We start from the raw sequence: 17373 nt of genomic DNA, 5'->3' as shown, positions 1-17373 counted from the left end.
CATAAAAAAAAAGTCTTTATTCAAAATATGCCCAAATGATCGTTCCAAATCTGAAGAGCAAAAATGAGTAAGCAAAGTTTTTGCAAACCTTTTTTTACTAACGATTTCCAAGCTGCTGTTATCTAAAGGCAATCCTTTTGCATGCCCATCTCTCTTAGTAACTCGATCAGCTTCTAAATTTAATTTGGTTACTTTAGGCCTCCTCTTCTTCTTTCCATATATATATCCTATAAACGAAGGACAACAAGCGAGTCCCAGCCATGAAAACCAACACCAGACCTGAAACAACACGGGACACCACCACCAATCCCCCTCATCAGACCTAGGCCCAAGCCCATCCTATAAACGAAGGACAACCACCATCCAGAAAACAGACCACGGCTGCCTCGCCAGCTGTCACACCCCCCAACCCCAAAACCAAACAAGCTGACACACGCCAAGAACACAGACCAAGATCCCAAATTCAAAGCCAGACTAAAACCCAGAATGCTACATCACAGCCCCCCGCTCAGGATATCACATCAGAAAACTCAGGAAATTATACCACAAGAACTCAAGAAGTTGCAACACAGCAAACGACCCAGGATATCACAGCACAAGACCAAGGATAGCACAGCGATAAGTCTCACAAGATCATCACACAACCCATTACCCAAGCCGTTACTTCACAGGAGACTAATGGAAAAGAGATCAAAACACAAACAACCCAGGAGATTACAACACAGGACCCAGGATACCACAACAAAAGAACTCGCAAACCCATCACACAACCCATTACGCAGGCCGTTAAAACTTGAGAGGCTAATGGAAAAAAGATCACTACAAAACAAACAACCCAGGAGATTACAGCACAAGAACCAGGATTTCTCCACAACAAAACTCACAAGGCCATCACACAGCCCATTATACCAACATCAACTCCATCAACCAATCAAGAGGCAGCAGTGCAGCCAACTAGCCCAGCACACCAGCCCCCCCCCCAGTATTTATAGAGAGACGGCAGCTCCGATCACACACTGCTTGCACTGGCATGAAGCTGAAAGCACCAGCCTGAGGATGGCAAGTGGGACCTCACCAAAACGTCACCAGGATACCCTTAATCTTACATGGGAAAAGACCTGAACACACCTAGACCTACATACACACACACACACATATATATCAGTGAACATACTTATTATTACTGCCTATTTTCAGCTCTACAGCAACTCTCTGAGGGTTGAGCTAAGAGAGTCACCGGCACAAAGTCAACCAACCAGCTTTCATGTCAAGGAAGGCCTAGAACTCAAAATCTAGGTCTTCGGATCCCTGCCAAACCTACAACCGGAGCTACAAATATTCTCCAAATCTCTATCTGAAATTTTAGCCTAGCACCTTAACCTCTGCACCAAAGTAGTTCTCTTTTTTTTGGCCTATGTCATCCCACTCAAAGGCCAAATAAGCCTTTGGAATACAGTTATCGCTTAGACTCTTAGCCAAGATGCCCCCAGTCTCCTGAGTCTTGTATGAGGGTGTATGTGTGAGAGAGAGGAGGGGCAGGGAGAGAATATATGAGAGCTTATTGTTCTCTGCTGTTTTGCCATAATTATACAAATGAAACTTAATTGCTTTAAGTATTGACATTTCTAATCCTTTCAGTTGAACTTAAACATTTCCTTGTGGTGCTTGTTCCATTTTAAGAACAAGTGGGGGAAAGGGGAAAAGCAGTATAACTGAAAAAAAGCCCACTGTAAAAAAACCAAAAAAAAAACAATCTGGAATTACAAATATATTTCAAATTCATCTGATTTTATAAATATTTGACAGGGGAAACTACATTTTCACTATTCACCAAATCATTTTTTCCCATTGAATTATCATGATAGCCACCAGGGAATAAATCATTACATCTTACCCCAGACTTGTTGGAAGAGCCAAGTTTTGCAACTTTATATAAACCCCAAAAGTTGGGGCCATTTAAATGTAAAAGGAAATCATATTCTACAGAGCAGGTGCATCTAAAGAGAAGGTGTGTCTCCTAGATTTCATAAGGTAATAATGCCTTATAGGCAGGATTTGGAGCTTACAAACTCTGTCAAACCTTATCAACTGACCAGAAAGAATAGGGGAAAGTTAATCCTATAGTTAAGCAGGCTATAAGTCACGTGAGGCTTTATAGACGACAACCAACACTTGAATTGCACCTGGAATACCTTTGGTAAACAACACAGCTTCCAAAGCAAAAATATTATGTGGGCAAAATGAGGAATCTCCATAACTGCCTCCACAAGTGCATTCCGGACAAATTGTAGCTTCCAGGGTTAGCCCCATATACAGCATGTTACAGTAGGCAAAGCAGGAGATGATTAGTGCATTAATCATTTCACTTCCCAGATTTTTTTTCAATTTGGCAAGCATTATCCTCTTACAAGGCTTAGTATTACTTGCTATTTTGGTTTCATTAAGGAATTAAAATAGTTGTAACAATAAAACTAGAACTTAGACTTACTATATATACCTCTTCATAGTGCTTTACAACCCTCTGTAATCAGTTTACAGAGTCAGCATATTGCCCCCAACAATCTGGGTCCCCATTTTACTGACTTCAGAAGGATGGAAGGTTGAGTCAACCTTCAGCCAGTCAGGATTGAACTCCTGGCAGTGGGCAGAGTTAGCCTGTAATACTGCATTCTAGCCACAGTGCCACCATGGCTCTTGGGTTGACTTCTTTAAAAAAAAAATAGTAAAGTGGTTCAAGTTGATTTGGTCAACTCCCAACGAATCTCAGTTGAAGTGGGCCATCTTATAAATTATGAATTTAGAATCCAAACTAAATCTTGTGACTTGTGGATGTCCTTAACAGAAATGTGTCCTTTTATTCCAGTTCAAGGTTGAAGCATAATTAGACATAAAGGAGTAAAGGTTCTTCCATCCCTACTTCCCCCAATCCCTTCAGCATGAAGGACCTACCTTCTCAATAAGATCTAAGCATTCTGCATTATCCATCCAATCAATGGCTTCCCAGATGATTCCCTCTCTGTCAAAGAAAAATACAAAGGCCAATTAAGCACTCGTTTGCAGAGAACAGTTAAAAAACACAAATCATTGCAGTTACAGAAGAAAGAGAAAATGAAGAAAGGAATAAATGTACCACCCTTAAACTAAAAAGGAGCATTGATATATGTAAAATTTCCAGCCAGTGGAGAAAAGGATAATACTGTACCATTTCCTTAATACTCTTTCACATGGTAGAATGTATGTGACCAAACGTTCTTCCTCCTTTAAGCTGCTTTCTCATCCTTTAGCCAAAAGTAAGGCTTCTTCTAATCGCCAGAACGAGAACTGAAAATAAAAGATATCCCCACTGTTCGATAGTCTCATTTTTGTACCTGTTGTACTCAAGCTGCTCCAGGGAGAAGATGTGCTTGTTGAAGTATTCTTGGAGCTTCTCATTTGCATAGTTAATGTTAAACTGTTCAAAACGATTTACCTGTCCATGTCAAAAGAAACGAATAATTAATTTCTTTCATCTTGATCTGGGGAAAATCCTATTTCCCCCAGAGACTGTGAAGAACTGGGGAAACAAGGATGGGTTCTGGTGGATGTGCTTATCATCAGCCTATGCCCTAGAATGTCAATTGATGCAAGGGTTGGCACAAAACTTCACAAAACATAGAATGTAAGATAGAAAACAAAAGGTGTAGTAAGTCTTGAGAAAGGGTGTCAAACTGGTCCGCGGAGTGCTTAGATCTGGCCCATGGAGCCGCCCTGGAAACAAAAGGACTGGCCCGCAGTGCCTCTGCCAGTGAAAATGGAACTTGAGAGGCCTGGTCCGTTTTCGCTGGCAGATGGTTGCAGGAAGCCATTGCAGCCAAAAACAGAGCTTGTGAGGGCTGTGGAGCCTGTTTCGCTGGAAGAGCGCTTGGGCCACCACAGGCACCACCAAACAATTGACTTTGAGCTAGCCATGCCCACTCTGGTCATACCCACCCTGATCCCCCAAGATCAAACACAACCCTGATGAAATTGAGTTTGACACTCCTGGTGTTGAGGAAAACAAAACAAAAACAACACCCATACTCCTATGTGTGTTTAAGACAACATGTTCATATACCCAAGGAGAAACTTCTATTATAACGGACTATAATAACTTTCTGTCTTTCAGATTTATTGGGATTTCAACACCTATTAAGCACAAGCAATCATGTAACTATTGCTATATTAGTGACAACTGGCATTTGTAGTCCCGACATATCTATAGGAAGTATGTAATAAATCTTCATGCCCTTGTGAATCACTCTCATAATACATCCCACAATTTATACAGTCATAGACCAAAAAACCGTCCTCATTATCCAAGTTTCACAACTTTCTTGAGGACCTTATCTTGCTGATCATCCTCTCTGTGTCACCACCACCATCCCATCCCATCTCATCTTATCTTCAGATGTCACCTTAGTTTTTTTACATGCATCACTATTATCTTTGTCCATGCTACAATCTACAACAGCTTAATTTCTGACCTGGAAATTCTCAAAACCAAAGATATCCAAGATTCCCACAGATTTAAAATTTTCCTTCCCTTTGATCTTTGAGTTAATTTTTCCAATGATCCATGAGAAGCACTGTGAATAAAGGGCCATGGCAAGAGAGTCTCTGGAGTCAGTAGCCTAGGAGCAAATAGAGAGGAAGACATTTTATCACTTATCATAGTGAAAACTGATTTCTAGATAGCTCAAACATCTCATCACTATAGACTTTGTGTTTGAAAGAGGCCAAAGATATCCATAATTTTTGTCCCAGAAACCTAAAGGACCCCACCTTTTCATAGGAAGCCATAATCAAGAAACACACTAATAGGGATGGGATTCAGCCGGTTCAGACCGGGTCGGGCAAACTGGATGTTCATTTTATATCTGGTTTGGTGAACTAGTAGTTCTGGTGACCAGCTAGCCCCGCCCCAGCCAGCCCCTCCCCTCCCAGGAGTCCCCACACGGCCCATTTTAGGTCCCAGGTAAGTGCAGGGAGTGCGTGGACATGAAAAATGGGCCTCCCAGAGGCTCATGAAGAGCAAAAACGGCCCTATTTCCAGCCTCCAGAGAGTCTCCAGAGCCTCAGGGAGGCCATTTTCGCTCTCCTGGAGGCTCAAGGAAAGCCTCCGGAGCCCAGGGAGGGCGAAAAACAGGTCTCCCGGAAGTTCCAAAAGTGGACCTGTTTCTGGCCTCCAGAGAGCCTCTGGAGCCCGGGGAAGGTGAAAACACCCCCACCATCATGGTGCAAGAGGCCCACTAGGCCATGTCCACCATGTCCATGGCCACCAGGAATCAGGCAGAGAACCGGTTGCTAAAATTTTTGAATCCCACCCCTGCACACCAGAAATGTTCTGAGGTCAAATGCCACACCGGAAGCAATGTATACTTACTATACCATTATAGAATGTTAAAAGTTAATTTTTAAACAATGGGAAAAAAGAAACATGATGCCTTTAGGAGCTTTCCTCTACTCCTTCCAATTCATTGGATAGAAGTATACATAGGATGAAAGTACAATATATGAAAGTAAAGCTAGGGAAGAATTGGGCAAAATTATTTGACATGTTTCTAACTAAACATTATTGAAGATATATGGGCGACCAGGTCAGGACAGCAACTAATCTGCCAATTCAGGGAACAGCTACATAATCTGCCAATTCCCTTAATGAAGTACAAAGACAAGGGGAACCCTAGTGGTCAGACTGCACAGTCATCCCATATCTCAGTTACATCTTTCAGATTAGTGCATGTCTTTCCATATCCAGAAGTGGGACACAAGCAGGGGCAGCAAAGACACACATCCATAGGCATCCTGTCAAAGCCTTCACTGACTGCATTTAGCTCCTTCTGCTTAACATACTCTAAATGTCAAAGTTTGGAATGGTAATGAGCTTTGAGTACAATGCAAGCTGACTAAGATCTCCAGCCTTCTCGGCCAAAATGGTATTTGACAACAGCTGACTGCTATCCCTGGAGGGAGAAAAGGGGCATTCAGAAGCCAGGAAGCCTAATTAGCACGGAAAGGTTACCCTTACTGTCATGAACCATAGCTTGCTATTTTTGCACCAGTCAGGGATGGGAAGAGTTATGCATGGTACCCTCTTGCTCCTATTCATGTTCCATACAAGCACCAAAGCTAGGCATTGGCATTTTTGGAGCCTTAGCTTTTCAATGCAATTAGTCCATTTTAGGAGCTCAGTAGAGTACAAGTAGGAATTATCTGGACTGTGCCTAGATGGGGAAAATGAAAAATATCCCAGAAGAAGGCAATGATTAAATATTTCCATATTTCTGTCAAGCAAACTACATGAGTGTGTCTAGAAATCCACCAGAAGTCAAGCTTGACTCAAGGAGCTCTTGATTTTCATCCTCATTCAAAACTTACAAGAATTCTCTGACTTCCTAATAAAATATTTTGTACTTTTTTCTTTGCTTAGAATTTACACCACATACAAAATCCATTGAACTTCTCTGCGCCATTTCATGGAACCTAGCGAAAAGACTGTGGTCTGTGTCAAACATTGCCATGCTATGTGTTAACAGGCAGCTTTCTAGACGAAAGCAAGCAACAGTATTGGGGTCCCGCTGCTTTAGAGGAAAGCTAGTGAAAAGAAAGATACACCATACCATATCCACCTTGTTTCTCAGCCAATACATCAGCAGAATTCTTCTGATGTAAATAGGCTGCATCTTCTACAAAGAGTTTTTACTAGTGTAGTTTGCAGGAATGAGTTCTGCAAAATCCCTGTATTAATTTTTTCATAAACATTGTCCCACATTTCCTCGCTTACATTGTATAAATATCCATGGCAATGGTTCTGTTAACAAAGCTGATCCACCCATTCTCTCTTCCATTCTCATACCTGCCTTTATTACCCAGGCTTATTCTTAAATCCTGAAGCACGAAGAATATTCCAGGAATCTTTCTCTTCTGGGAATAAGTAATGCATCATCAAATCAAGGCATCCCTCAATGCTCATGGGAATGCTGCCATCCAGGGGCAATCTTTCTTCATAGCAAATATGAACTGTAAAGCAGCTAATGACTAACTTACCTGTTCCACAGTGAGGGGAGAGCTGATTTCCTCCCCACGTAGAAACATGGATCTTTGAGTAAGTACCTCAGACAGCTGGAAGGTGTCCAAGCCAAGCAGTTCACTGACATTATGCAGCACTAAGGAGACAGGACAATTGAGATCTGAGAATAAGAGATGGTACTTCTTTTTCTGATAGTAAGCATAAGTTACACAAATTTCTTCAAAGTGGAAACTAAGCAACAACGGTGAAGATCTTATGCTAAGAAGACTTTATTAGTATGTGACAACAGCTCTGAAATATTTATTTTCCCAAAATTTCATTGAAAGATCCTTGTTCCTCAAGGTGGAAAACCCAGAGTTAATTGGCACTTCAGAAGGGAAGAAAATTGCTCTGTATAACATATACTTTAAAAGACAAGCTCTTATTTTCCACTTTGGTGCTAAAATACTTTTTTTATTTGTTAAGCAACTAAATGGAAAGAGAACATGGATCTACTAAGACTGAGAAGTTTAATAACAGATTGGTTAGGCAAGATACATACATAAACCCTTTCATAACCAACTTGCATTTTTTTTTAAAATTTTAAATTGGAAAATAGCTGTATCCCTGGGAATCCATTTACCTGTCAACAATGCAGAAAAATATAAAATGGCCACAATTGCCATCGTCTACTTGCTTAATTATGGATATGCATCAAAATTATGAGGGAAGAGCAGATTCCAGGTGAGGATTCATTCACAATAAGCATCACGTACCAGTTTTTGTGGTAATCTGAGCTCCTCCAGCCGTCATGAACTCAATGTTTCCAAGTTGTAGAATGCCAGATATAAGTTTGAAAACGTCTCTGATCTCTTCAGAACTGAATCCCATGATTTCAAATGCAGTCTGTTCAAAACACATTCAGAATCATTATGATACTTTCAAGAAGCCAGGTGTTTCTGTACAGATAGCTACTAGTGCTTCCAGTTACTTGGCACTATTGTGTTTAAAAATATTATGCAAAGTAGCACTGGAAAAACAAATTCCATGAAGGAGGAATCATAATAAAAGCCTTGCTTGGAATGCTTGCCTTGCTCTTACTCTGGTTGTAAGATGATAATTCAAAAGCTATGCTAATACACTCATCTTCTCCATAATTTATTAAGAAAAATCTCTGTACATTTGTACATCCTCTGTAAAGATGTTCTCTCTATATTCTCTGTAATGATGTTATAAATTAAAGTTACATATCCAAACCCACAGTAGGAAGGAGCACTACAACATGTAGTGAAATTTACTTTCAAGAGGTTTGAGGAATGTAACTCTCAATTGTGTGGAATGGAACCTTAATATTTCAATAATACCAAAACAAATCATAGCTCTCACTCACATGTTCCTAAATTCTTATTACAACTTTCATGTTTCTTATAAAGTGCAAAGGTAAGTTATAATATCCTGGAATTAGCAGCTCATGATACATAGGGGTACCAATTGATTTCCAATTGTTTATGGCCAAATAGTAAATTGTTGTAGTAACAGAGTCAACATACAACTTGCTTCCTTGAATAATTCTTTAATTCTTGCCAACAAACTGTTGTTCCCCAATTTTTATTAAACGGAAACTTATTCTCAACGTTTTTGAGTTACACAGGCAGCAAACAATCAATATTTGTCATGCTGTAAAATAAATATTACAATCTGATCTCAATTTACTCAGCTAATATTTTCTTTTTTTAACAAAAGCACCATGTTAGCAATGGTATGGCTTCACATTTTGGGATTCCAATATTCCTGATTTTTTTTCCTGGAGATAATGAATACTTGAGCTTCTACAGATTTACTGAATCACATACAGGAATAATAATTACAACAGAAAATGATCATAACTGCATCTTATTAAGTAGAGGATTTAGACTTAATGGTTTTTAGATCTGCAAAGTAATTGTAATAAGATCCACTTATTTTTTGAGGCATTTGATTAGGATAATTCCCTCCTGATCCCTCCCTTTGTATGCCTGTTTCTTATCCATTGCCTACTTTTGTTATTTAGCTTCTACAGAAGGACTTCACTTTTAAAGCACTCTATAAATAATAAATGCCTTATTATTTTGTCTCTTACTTTCTCCACCTTGAAAAATAGTATCCAGATATTTGCAGACTAAATGATTTCCTCAGATATTTCCTCCAAGTAAAAGGAACAAGAATGATAAAGCAGGCATTCAAGAAACAGAAAGACAAAATACTGGTGGGAAGATGAGATTTCTCTTCAAATTATGTTACTTCAGTCTAAATAGACTCTAATTGTCATTAAACAATGCACATCATTATCAGGCACCACATTCAAGAGTGCAAAACCCTCTTAGCCTGTGGGCATTTTGCTCCCCCCCAACAATCTGCCTTCATGCAAAGAAGCAACTGGCACGTTTTTCTTTTTTTAAAAACAGGGTGGGGTGGAGGAGCAGAGGAATCCATTCACCAAATTTTGCCTGGGAAGTCAAGGAAGAAACCCACCATAACTTTGCTGAACATCTCTTGGTCATCCAGGTCCTCGTTGATTATACAGCCAGACTGGTTGAGGTAACGATAGTTCTTGGGTTCCAGCAAGTGGAGGCCTTCTATAAAAAAGCAGCTCCCAGAAGGAGAAATACAACAGTTAAGGACCAGAGCAGAAGGACAGAGAAAAGAAGCAAAGGCAATGAACACAGAGAAAGGAGACCAGCGAACATGAGCCAAAAGCACACATTAAGCAGCCTGTTTTTTTTTTCCCATGTTCTGAACCCAAAAGTAGCACATATTAACATTCCCCGCTTAACCCTGCAGGATGAAACAAAACATGCAAAACAGTAGACTGATTAGCCGTGCATGGCCAGCACTGCCGAAATAAATATCCTGCCTGCAGGGAAATAAAACTAATGTAAAGAGGAGAAGGTGGTCAGATGTTCCACTCCTGGGGAAAATCCACTTATATGGTCGCTAAGTCAACACTGATTTGATGGCATAAAATCAGTCCATCAGTTAAAGTGTTCCTCTGTGCGAAAGAAAGAGTTGATAGGATTCTGCTTATTGGAAAAGCATTGATACATATAAATGCAGGGAAGTGAGACAAATAGCTTTCTTTGGTTTCTTTGAATGAATAGCAGTCTTGGGAGGACAGTATTTTGAGTTTGAATGCATATTTTTTCCTGGGCTGGTAAATTCAACTGGAAAAGGGATGAATTTTGAGTGGAAAATATTTGTAGTATGTAGACAAAGGATTTATGTGTCTATTCTTGCTGCAGTTTCTCAACTCAACATGCGATTAGGTGAAGCTGCTTTTATTTAAAAATGGCTGCCTTGCCTTTAGGGTAAGAATACTACTTAAACCTCTATCTCATAAGCTACAATATTTTCCAGGCACTTAACTGGAAAATATGTCTAAACCTACTTACTGGCATACTAGAAAATACAGCTGGAAATCTGAAATACAGATTGTTCCTGATTGTTCTGTCAGTAGCATCTCCATCAGAGGCTGACCAGGCGAAGAATCAGATGTGTTCCCGATGTTTTTTTTTTCCTCCAGCAATATTTATTACAATACTAATTTCAGTCTGATTTCCACAATACTCTACATTTGACATGTGTTTCAGGCATATCCACAAATGATGCTGGGAACGTGAGACTTGGTCATGAACTTTGAGATCTATCAGCCTAAATAGGCAAATCTCATCAATTACATGAATTTTAATGTAAGACCACAAATAATTCTAATAACGTTTTTGTCTTTCTGAAGCAACCCTGTTGTTTTTCCTGTAGATCTACAGCTATGGTTAATGCAGCATATTAAGATGGAAACAGGCTTTCCGACACACTTATCTGAACATGTTTATGAAGACAGAGCAAAGCAATAGGAGAAAAAGGTAACTGAGAAGATATAGCAGATTATTGTAGCTGACAGACCCATTCCATCTTTTTCAGGGAAAGAAGGAAATTCTGGGGAGGAAAAAAAAAATCACCCTGCAAGACATCGAGTTTATGGGAATTCAAAACAAAAAGGAAAATGAACTGCAGGTGACTAGAAGGCCAGAGTACATAAATTAACCGTTTCATTTTCTCTACTTTTCTAATTCTGCTTAAAAACCCAGCAAGGATTTATCTTAGTTGCTATATTTGCTGACATCACGATGCTATAATCAGACCTGATTATACACTGGTGAGTCTATATGATTCGCAGAGAACGGGCAGCCAATCAGTTCTGCCTTTCGTAGCCAATAGCAGAATGCAGAAAACGTTCGGCCAACCTGTGACCACTTGCTGGCTAGTAACAGTATCTTGTCTGGTCCCTTGATTTGCATACCTAAACATATTCTCTCTAGAAACAGCTGCTTGAAATGGCACATCCTAATCAATGGACAGAATATGACTGACATGGGGATATTTTGAGAACTTTGGTCACTGCTCAGTTTTGGTATACTGTAATGCAATCAGTGGAGGAGTAATCCCACCTCACTGTTGGAACTTGGGACTGCACTACTGTTTAGAAGAGAGCTGAGACGAGAGTTATGATCAGATGCAATACTAACACCAGTCCCCTTAGCCCCTCAGGTGCAAAACCTAAAACAGAAGGTGGATTGACAAGTTTGAGACTCTCTTGCTTTCATTTCACCTGCAAGAAGAATGAATTACATAGACACAGAATGGGATCATCATCTTGCTTAGACACATGGAATTCCTTTGACCTTGGATAAAGTGGATGGGGTACTCTCTAGAACAGTGGTCATCAACCAGTGGGCTGGGGACCACCGGTGGTCCACGAGAGAATTTTGGTGGTCCGCAGAGAAATGTCACCCCCAAAGCAATTAATCCAGGAGGTCTGGGAACACAAGGCTGCGCCACCCATATGGCCCACGGAAACACAAGGCTTGTGTCGCTTGCATTGCGAACAACACGAGGTAGTGAAGGGAGGGGGGAAAGGGTACAGGGGGGAACTTGCCCCACGCATCTGGTCTTGCCTGGCCACCAGGCTGCTTCTTCCCGCTTCTTTCTTTCTTCTGCTTTTGGCTGCATTCAAGGAAAGCAGCAAAAGTCTTTCTTTCTCTCCCCCAAACTCCGCCAGGAGACAAAGGAAGACTTTTGCTGCTTCTGCTGCTTTCCTTGCATAAAGCCAAAAGTCTCTCTCTCTCTCTGTCTCTGTCTCTCTCTCCCCCTGAGAATGGAGCTGGAGATGGTATCCTGCGATCCCAAATAAAGAACTATCAATTGGTAGGAAAATGGGCTAGGGAAGTCCTGCAGACTTTTGGGGGGATTTTCCCAGGGTCTCTGATCTGTGGGATTTAAAATTTGAGCTTGGTGGTCCCTGAGGTCCAAAAGGTTGGCGACCACCACTCTAGAACATTTTCCGTCACTAATGGACTAGATCTACCCCTCTCCTTGCTCCTTTGGACAAATGGGGAAGAGGTAGCTTTCTGAATCCAGGAAATTGTTAATGCCTCACTGTGGGAGGGAATGATGTTGTTGGCCTTGAAAGAGGCTGTGGCACAGCCCATCCTGGCTGTGGATCCAGAGCTGTTAGACCATTATTTGGCCCCCATATTTCGCTTCTAGGGGAAGGTTGATGAAATGGTGGTGGGGAGTCAAATGTGGTGCACTCCAGTGGAATGGAGATAATGTTGATTACACTAGTGGGTTAGTTTTGTCAGGACCTGGATGAGGATAGTGCACCCAGTCTTGTGAACCTCTCAGCGACCCTTTGATACAATTGACCACGGTTTTCTTCTAGACTGCCTATGGGAATTGAGGATTGGACTGGTTCTGCTTCTTCCTCAGTGACTGATTCCAGTCACTAGCAATTAGGAAGGAGAAATTGGCCTGGTGGATATTCTCTTGCAGGGTGCCACAGAGGTTGGACTTCTTTCCTCTCTTATCCTCTAGCAAGATAGAGTTACTGTTTATCAAGATTCTTTGTCTGCTCCAGTGGTATTTCATATTTGAGGAAACAAGTCTATAACTTGTTTGTGTGGAGTATCCTCCTGGAACTTACAGCTCCTGCTCAAATAGCAGGTATAGGTCATGGTGCACCTATTGTTCTACTTGGGATAGAAGGACCTTACTACATTGATTCACACTTTTGTGAGCAGCCATTAAGACGATTGCAACATGTGGTACATGAAGACCGCTTGAAAGCTGCAGTTGGTTCATGGTACAGTGGCTCATGTGGTAGCTGGCGTTTGCCAATAGAAACAGATTACACCAATACTGTAAGCCCTACACTGGTTACCAATAGGAATAATGGCTCCAAAGCCCTAAAAAAAACCTCTGTTTTTAAATACTTCCAGAAGGCAATTAGGGTGGGTGCCAACTGGGTAACCCCTGGGAGGCTGTTCTAAAAGACCAGTACTGTCATTCAAAAGCAGCAGCACTGAACCTTGCCACCCCCGCTCCCCAATGGTTTCTTCCAAATAGAATTTGGCTGGTTCCAATGGGAGAATGCGGACCTGTAGATCATTTGCACCAGGTCATGTAGGGCTTTATAGGTTAGCACTGCTGCTTTAAATTGCATCCACTGCATAGCAATGAGGACCTTTGGGAAATACTATTACCTCTTTGTTCCCTGCTGACACCAGCTAATAATGCATAGAAAATGTGATAATTACGTTCTCCTGGGTTCTGGTGAACCACCCTGTTCTGTAAAAGGAAAACAGAAAGCAGTTAGCAGAAACTCAATACACATTCCCAATATTCATACGCACCGTGTTTGGGTGCTTTAAGGAAAACGAAGCACATTGGCTTCACAACTTTTTCTCCAATATACAAAAATCCTGAATGGTGTCCACATTTTTTCCCATTTAAATGGGTAGATATCTATGCAGGATGAAGTAAATTACATATCACAGTCATGGTCTATTACTCTTAATACCATTCCTTCTCTGTTGTGTATCAAACGAGGTGCTTCATTAAAAGTAAGCAAATGTTTGCATCATTGGTAAAAAATGAAAACTTGTACTACCTTTCATCAAAATTTCCTACGGTTGCATCTACACAATAGGGGTTGTAAAGCAAGTTTGTTTGTTTTGCTGAATATGCTCATGCTGCCTCTTTGCTCGTGTCATCTAGGTCAGCATTTTTCAACCTTAGTGACTTTAATATGTATGGTTTCAACTCCTAGAATTCCCCAGTCAATCTGCTCACTGGAGAATTCTGGGAGTTAGTCACAAATCTTAAAGTTGTTAGGGTTGAGAAACACTGATCTAGTCGTTAGTCTCAGCCTGCCTGATTGCAAGTAGAAGTATTTTAGACTCTCATATTCTTATTTCCAGAAAACTTCCCTTTGACTTTTTCAGTCCTAAAATAAAATGCACTGGAGGTGATGAATGTCTGAGTCAATGCAGGGTATAGCTGTACACACTGAGCAACATTAATACAACAGAGAAATTAAATATACTATCCTGGAAAAGAGAAGCATCGGAAGCTTGTTTCTGAGATGATAAAGAACTAATTAGAAATGTATCTAAACAAAACATTTGCCAATTGCTAGGGACATAGTCCAGTTTTGCTGAGAATACCCAATGATGCTGTGTCCGATATCATTCCCTGGTTGCTTTTTCACCACTCATATAAGGAGGCGTGTTGGAAAAACAAAACAAAACAAATGAGAACAAACTTCACTCACCTTTTCCAATAAATCTGAGCAACAAGTTAAGAAATAAATGCCATTAAGACTCTCTTATAACATATTCTCTGATAGCTGGCAAAAATAACCTTGGAAATGAATTCAAACACTGTTGTACCTAAATTATAAGCGATGTTTTGTTTCCTAAATCTAACGAATTAAAAAGTTACCTTTTTTTTTTTTGCTGAACTTTGAAAGAGAAAAATGCCATTGATGGAGAGCTGGGAGAATTTCATAAAAAAGTATTTATAGTGTAATCTCTCCACCTCATTTATGGAATTTGCAGAAGGCTGCTTCATCATCTACATCACTGTCATCTACAAATTAACTGTACAGAGGGGTTATTGGTTCCATTCTTTCTTAATCTAGAGGTGAGCAATATCTGAAGAGCTGCCATTCAAATAAAGGATACAGTCCGTGACCCTCCCTCCCTGGATATGCCCATGCGGAGAAAAATGTAGCTGGATGAATTTGCCAAAGCGGCTAGAATTGTTGTTATAAACTGTCTTGGCATTTCCAAAAGCTTCCAGGACTGGGCTTTAGTGAAAAAAAGAAAATTAGATTTGTTTGGCAGGAACATTTACACAGAACATATTTTTCAATAATACAAGTCTGGTTATATGATATATTTAGATGTTGACAAAGCTTTTGCTAAAAGAAAGTTTGTAGCCTTGAAAACTGTAATGATAACCTCAAAAATGCATGATAACATTTGTGTGCCTTGATCTTTACTGGCCTTATAACTAACAGAAGCAGAAAGAAAATGCAAATATTCTTGATTTTACACATTGTACATCCTCTTTTAGTGCAGAAAAGTTCTTGTTTTAAGGTAGGTGGTTTGTTGTTTCAAGTCCCTTGGGAGAATTCAATGAGGCTGGACATGATTTCCCAAAAGATTCTCCATATTGACTGCAACAATATCCCAAGGAATAAGAAATCTTGCCTCTTCTCAGAGCTCCTGTGCAACAGAGCACACAAAAGGCTGCAACCTAGGGCTGTATGTCCCTGACATTGAGGATGTCAAATGTCATCATTCTCATGATGTGCCTCTTGAGAAACAATATCCCCATTTCCCCATTTCTTGTCCACAACAGAGTTCCTTTTACCTGCTCTCGAGGATGGCTTCCTCCACATGGGTGGACTTCTCCAAAGCAGAGCTACCCAAGGAGAACTGGCTCATGGCTGACAGAAACTTTAGCAGCAATTTGGTACTCTCTGTCTTTCCTGCTCCACTTTCTCCACTGTTAATAGACAGAATGATTCTGGAGTTTTCACCTATTTTTCAGTACCAGCAGTGGGACAAATTGGGAAGGAGCAGCTTGTAGCCTCATTACTTCTCTCACCTGATTAGAATGCATTGGCTGTCATGACGCCTCCAGAGGCAGCTGTAGCACTCACTGGCTGTGGCAAAAATATGAGGGGGCAGCTCCCCCAGGCAGTGCTGTCGGTACAAGTCAATGGCGGACGCATCGTACAGCCCAGCAATGGGTTTGTAGGGATTCACAGAAACCAGGATAGAACCGATGCTTGTCTGCAAGGGAAGAGAGGGAAGGCAAAGCATTTTGGGTTTTTTAGGTTTTCTTAAAAACTGATAATTTGGAAGGAAGTGTGGTTTGTGAAGTTAACAAGATAGCTGAATGCTAGTTCCAAAGAACATAGAAGCATTGGAAGGGAGGGAAGACGTTAAAAGTTTCTGCCTTCATTTGTTCTGGGAACTTAGATTGGTCTTCTGCAAGTAAACCCTGAATGGGAGACCTCACTTGCATTTTCCATTATTATTGTATGGTAGGATCCAGCAACCTTTATCAGAAATGCTATAGAGCAGGGGTGTCAAACTCACATCATTACAACAGCATCACGTGACATATCACAACTTTTCCCCCCTTCACTAGATCTGGTGTGAACATGGCCAGTGTGTGGCGCATCCGGCCCACAGGCTGTGAGTTTGACAGCCCTGCTGTAGAAGGAGGGTGTGTGTGTTTGAAGTTAAAGAAAAACCTTACCTGAGCCCTTAATACAAGTGGTAACTCTGGTATAGAAAAGAACAATCTGGGCAAATTGTGTGTTTCTGTATACAAATACATGTGAACAAGCCTTGCCACCCAGGAATCAACTCACCCAAATATATTATAATGTATTATGTAACCTCCAATTAATTCTTTAGGAACCTAACAGAAATTCGCACCCATGTTATTATATCAACATTCCACAGTTTTATGCTTTTCTAATCCATTGAACCAGAGGTCCTACCAGCCCAGCTTAGGTTATAAGAATCCCCATATTCTGTTACCACCGTTCTTAATATAGTTGGCAGAAGTATGGGTAATTATGCAATTAGGCTGTACCCTAGGTTGCCTCTTTCATGTTACATAAAGGATCCAGAAATCAGGAACCCCAGTCAAAAAGAAAAATGAATAAAGATTTGAATTATTAAAAAAAAAAGAGAAGCCTTTAAAGAATAAATAGGAAGCCAGATCTACAGAATACCAAATAATCAAAAGAACGATCTCTTGTTTCTTTATTGTATTAAAAACATAACTGCAGCAAAGCAGAACGAAAAATACCTGCTGGTAGTTATTGCAAATTTGTTTTAATGTTTCTCCATACAACCCTTCTTAATATAGTACACTCAAAGTACATGTGATTGCAACTTTCGTCACCTCCCAACTAGCATGGCACTACTCTTCACCACTTGAAAAGA

General features: G+C 40.5%; 2 protein-coding genes across 4 annotated transcripts in view; both read right to left on the bottom strand.

The window, feature by feature from the left end:
• The window catches only part of LOC113441087 (unconventional myosin-X-like), a 54981-nt gene extending 41300 nt beyond the window's left edge, over positions 1-13681 (bottom strand). For all 3 annotated transcript variants that reach the window (XM_087920642.1, XM_087920641.1, XM_026707886.2), the window contains exons 1-7: positions 13603-13681; positions 9539-9642; positions 7804-7933; positions 7066-7184; positions 4503-4649; positions 3369-3469; positions 2950-3016 (exon numbers count right to left, since the gene is read on the bottom strand). In XM_087920642.1, the coding sequence (XP_087776768.1) occupies positions 2950-3016; positions 3369-3469; positions 4503-4649; positions 7066-7184; positions 7804-7933; positions 9539-9556 (582 nt within the window). In that variant the 5' untranslated portion in view covers positions 9557-9642; positions 13603-13681. The remainder of the gene's footprint in view (positions 1-2949; positions 3017-3368; positions 3470-4502; positions 4650-7065; positions 7185-7803; positions 7934-9538; positions 9643-13602) is intronic.
• A 1335-nt stretch (positions 13682-15016) lies between these two features.
• Positions 15017-17373, bottom strand: part of LOC148128038 (unconventional myosin-X-like) — a 44258-nt gene continuing 41901 nt past the window's right edge. Inside the window, exons 4-6 of the mRNA XM_087920644.1 lie at positions 16016-16203; positions 15779-15913; positions 15017-15209 (exon numbers count right to left, since the gene is read on the bottom strand). Of these exons, the coding sequence (XP_087776770.1) occupies positions 15038-15209; positions 15779-15913; positions 16016-16203 (495 nt within the window). The 3' untranslated portion in view covers positions 15017-15037. The remainder of the gene's footprint in view (positions 15210-15778; positions 15914-16015; positions 16204-17373) is intronic.

The sequence above is a fragment of the Pseudonaja textilis genome, chromosome 1, assembly GCF_049901715.1.
Source record: "Pseudonaja textilis isolate UNSWEBS1 chromosome 1, rPseTex1.2, whole genome shotgun sequence".
Taxonomy (NCBI): domain Eukaryota; kingdom Metazoa; phylum Chordata; class Lepidosauria; order Squamata; family Elapidae; genus Pseudonaja; species Pseudonaja textilis.
Note: the sequence above shows the minus strand (reverse complement) of the source record. Positions and strands in the feature narration are given on the sequence as shown.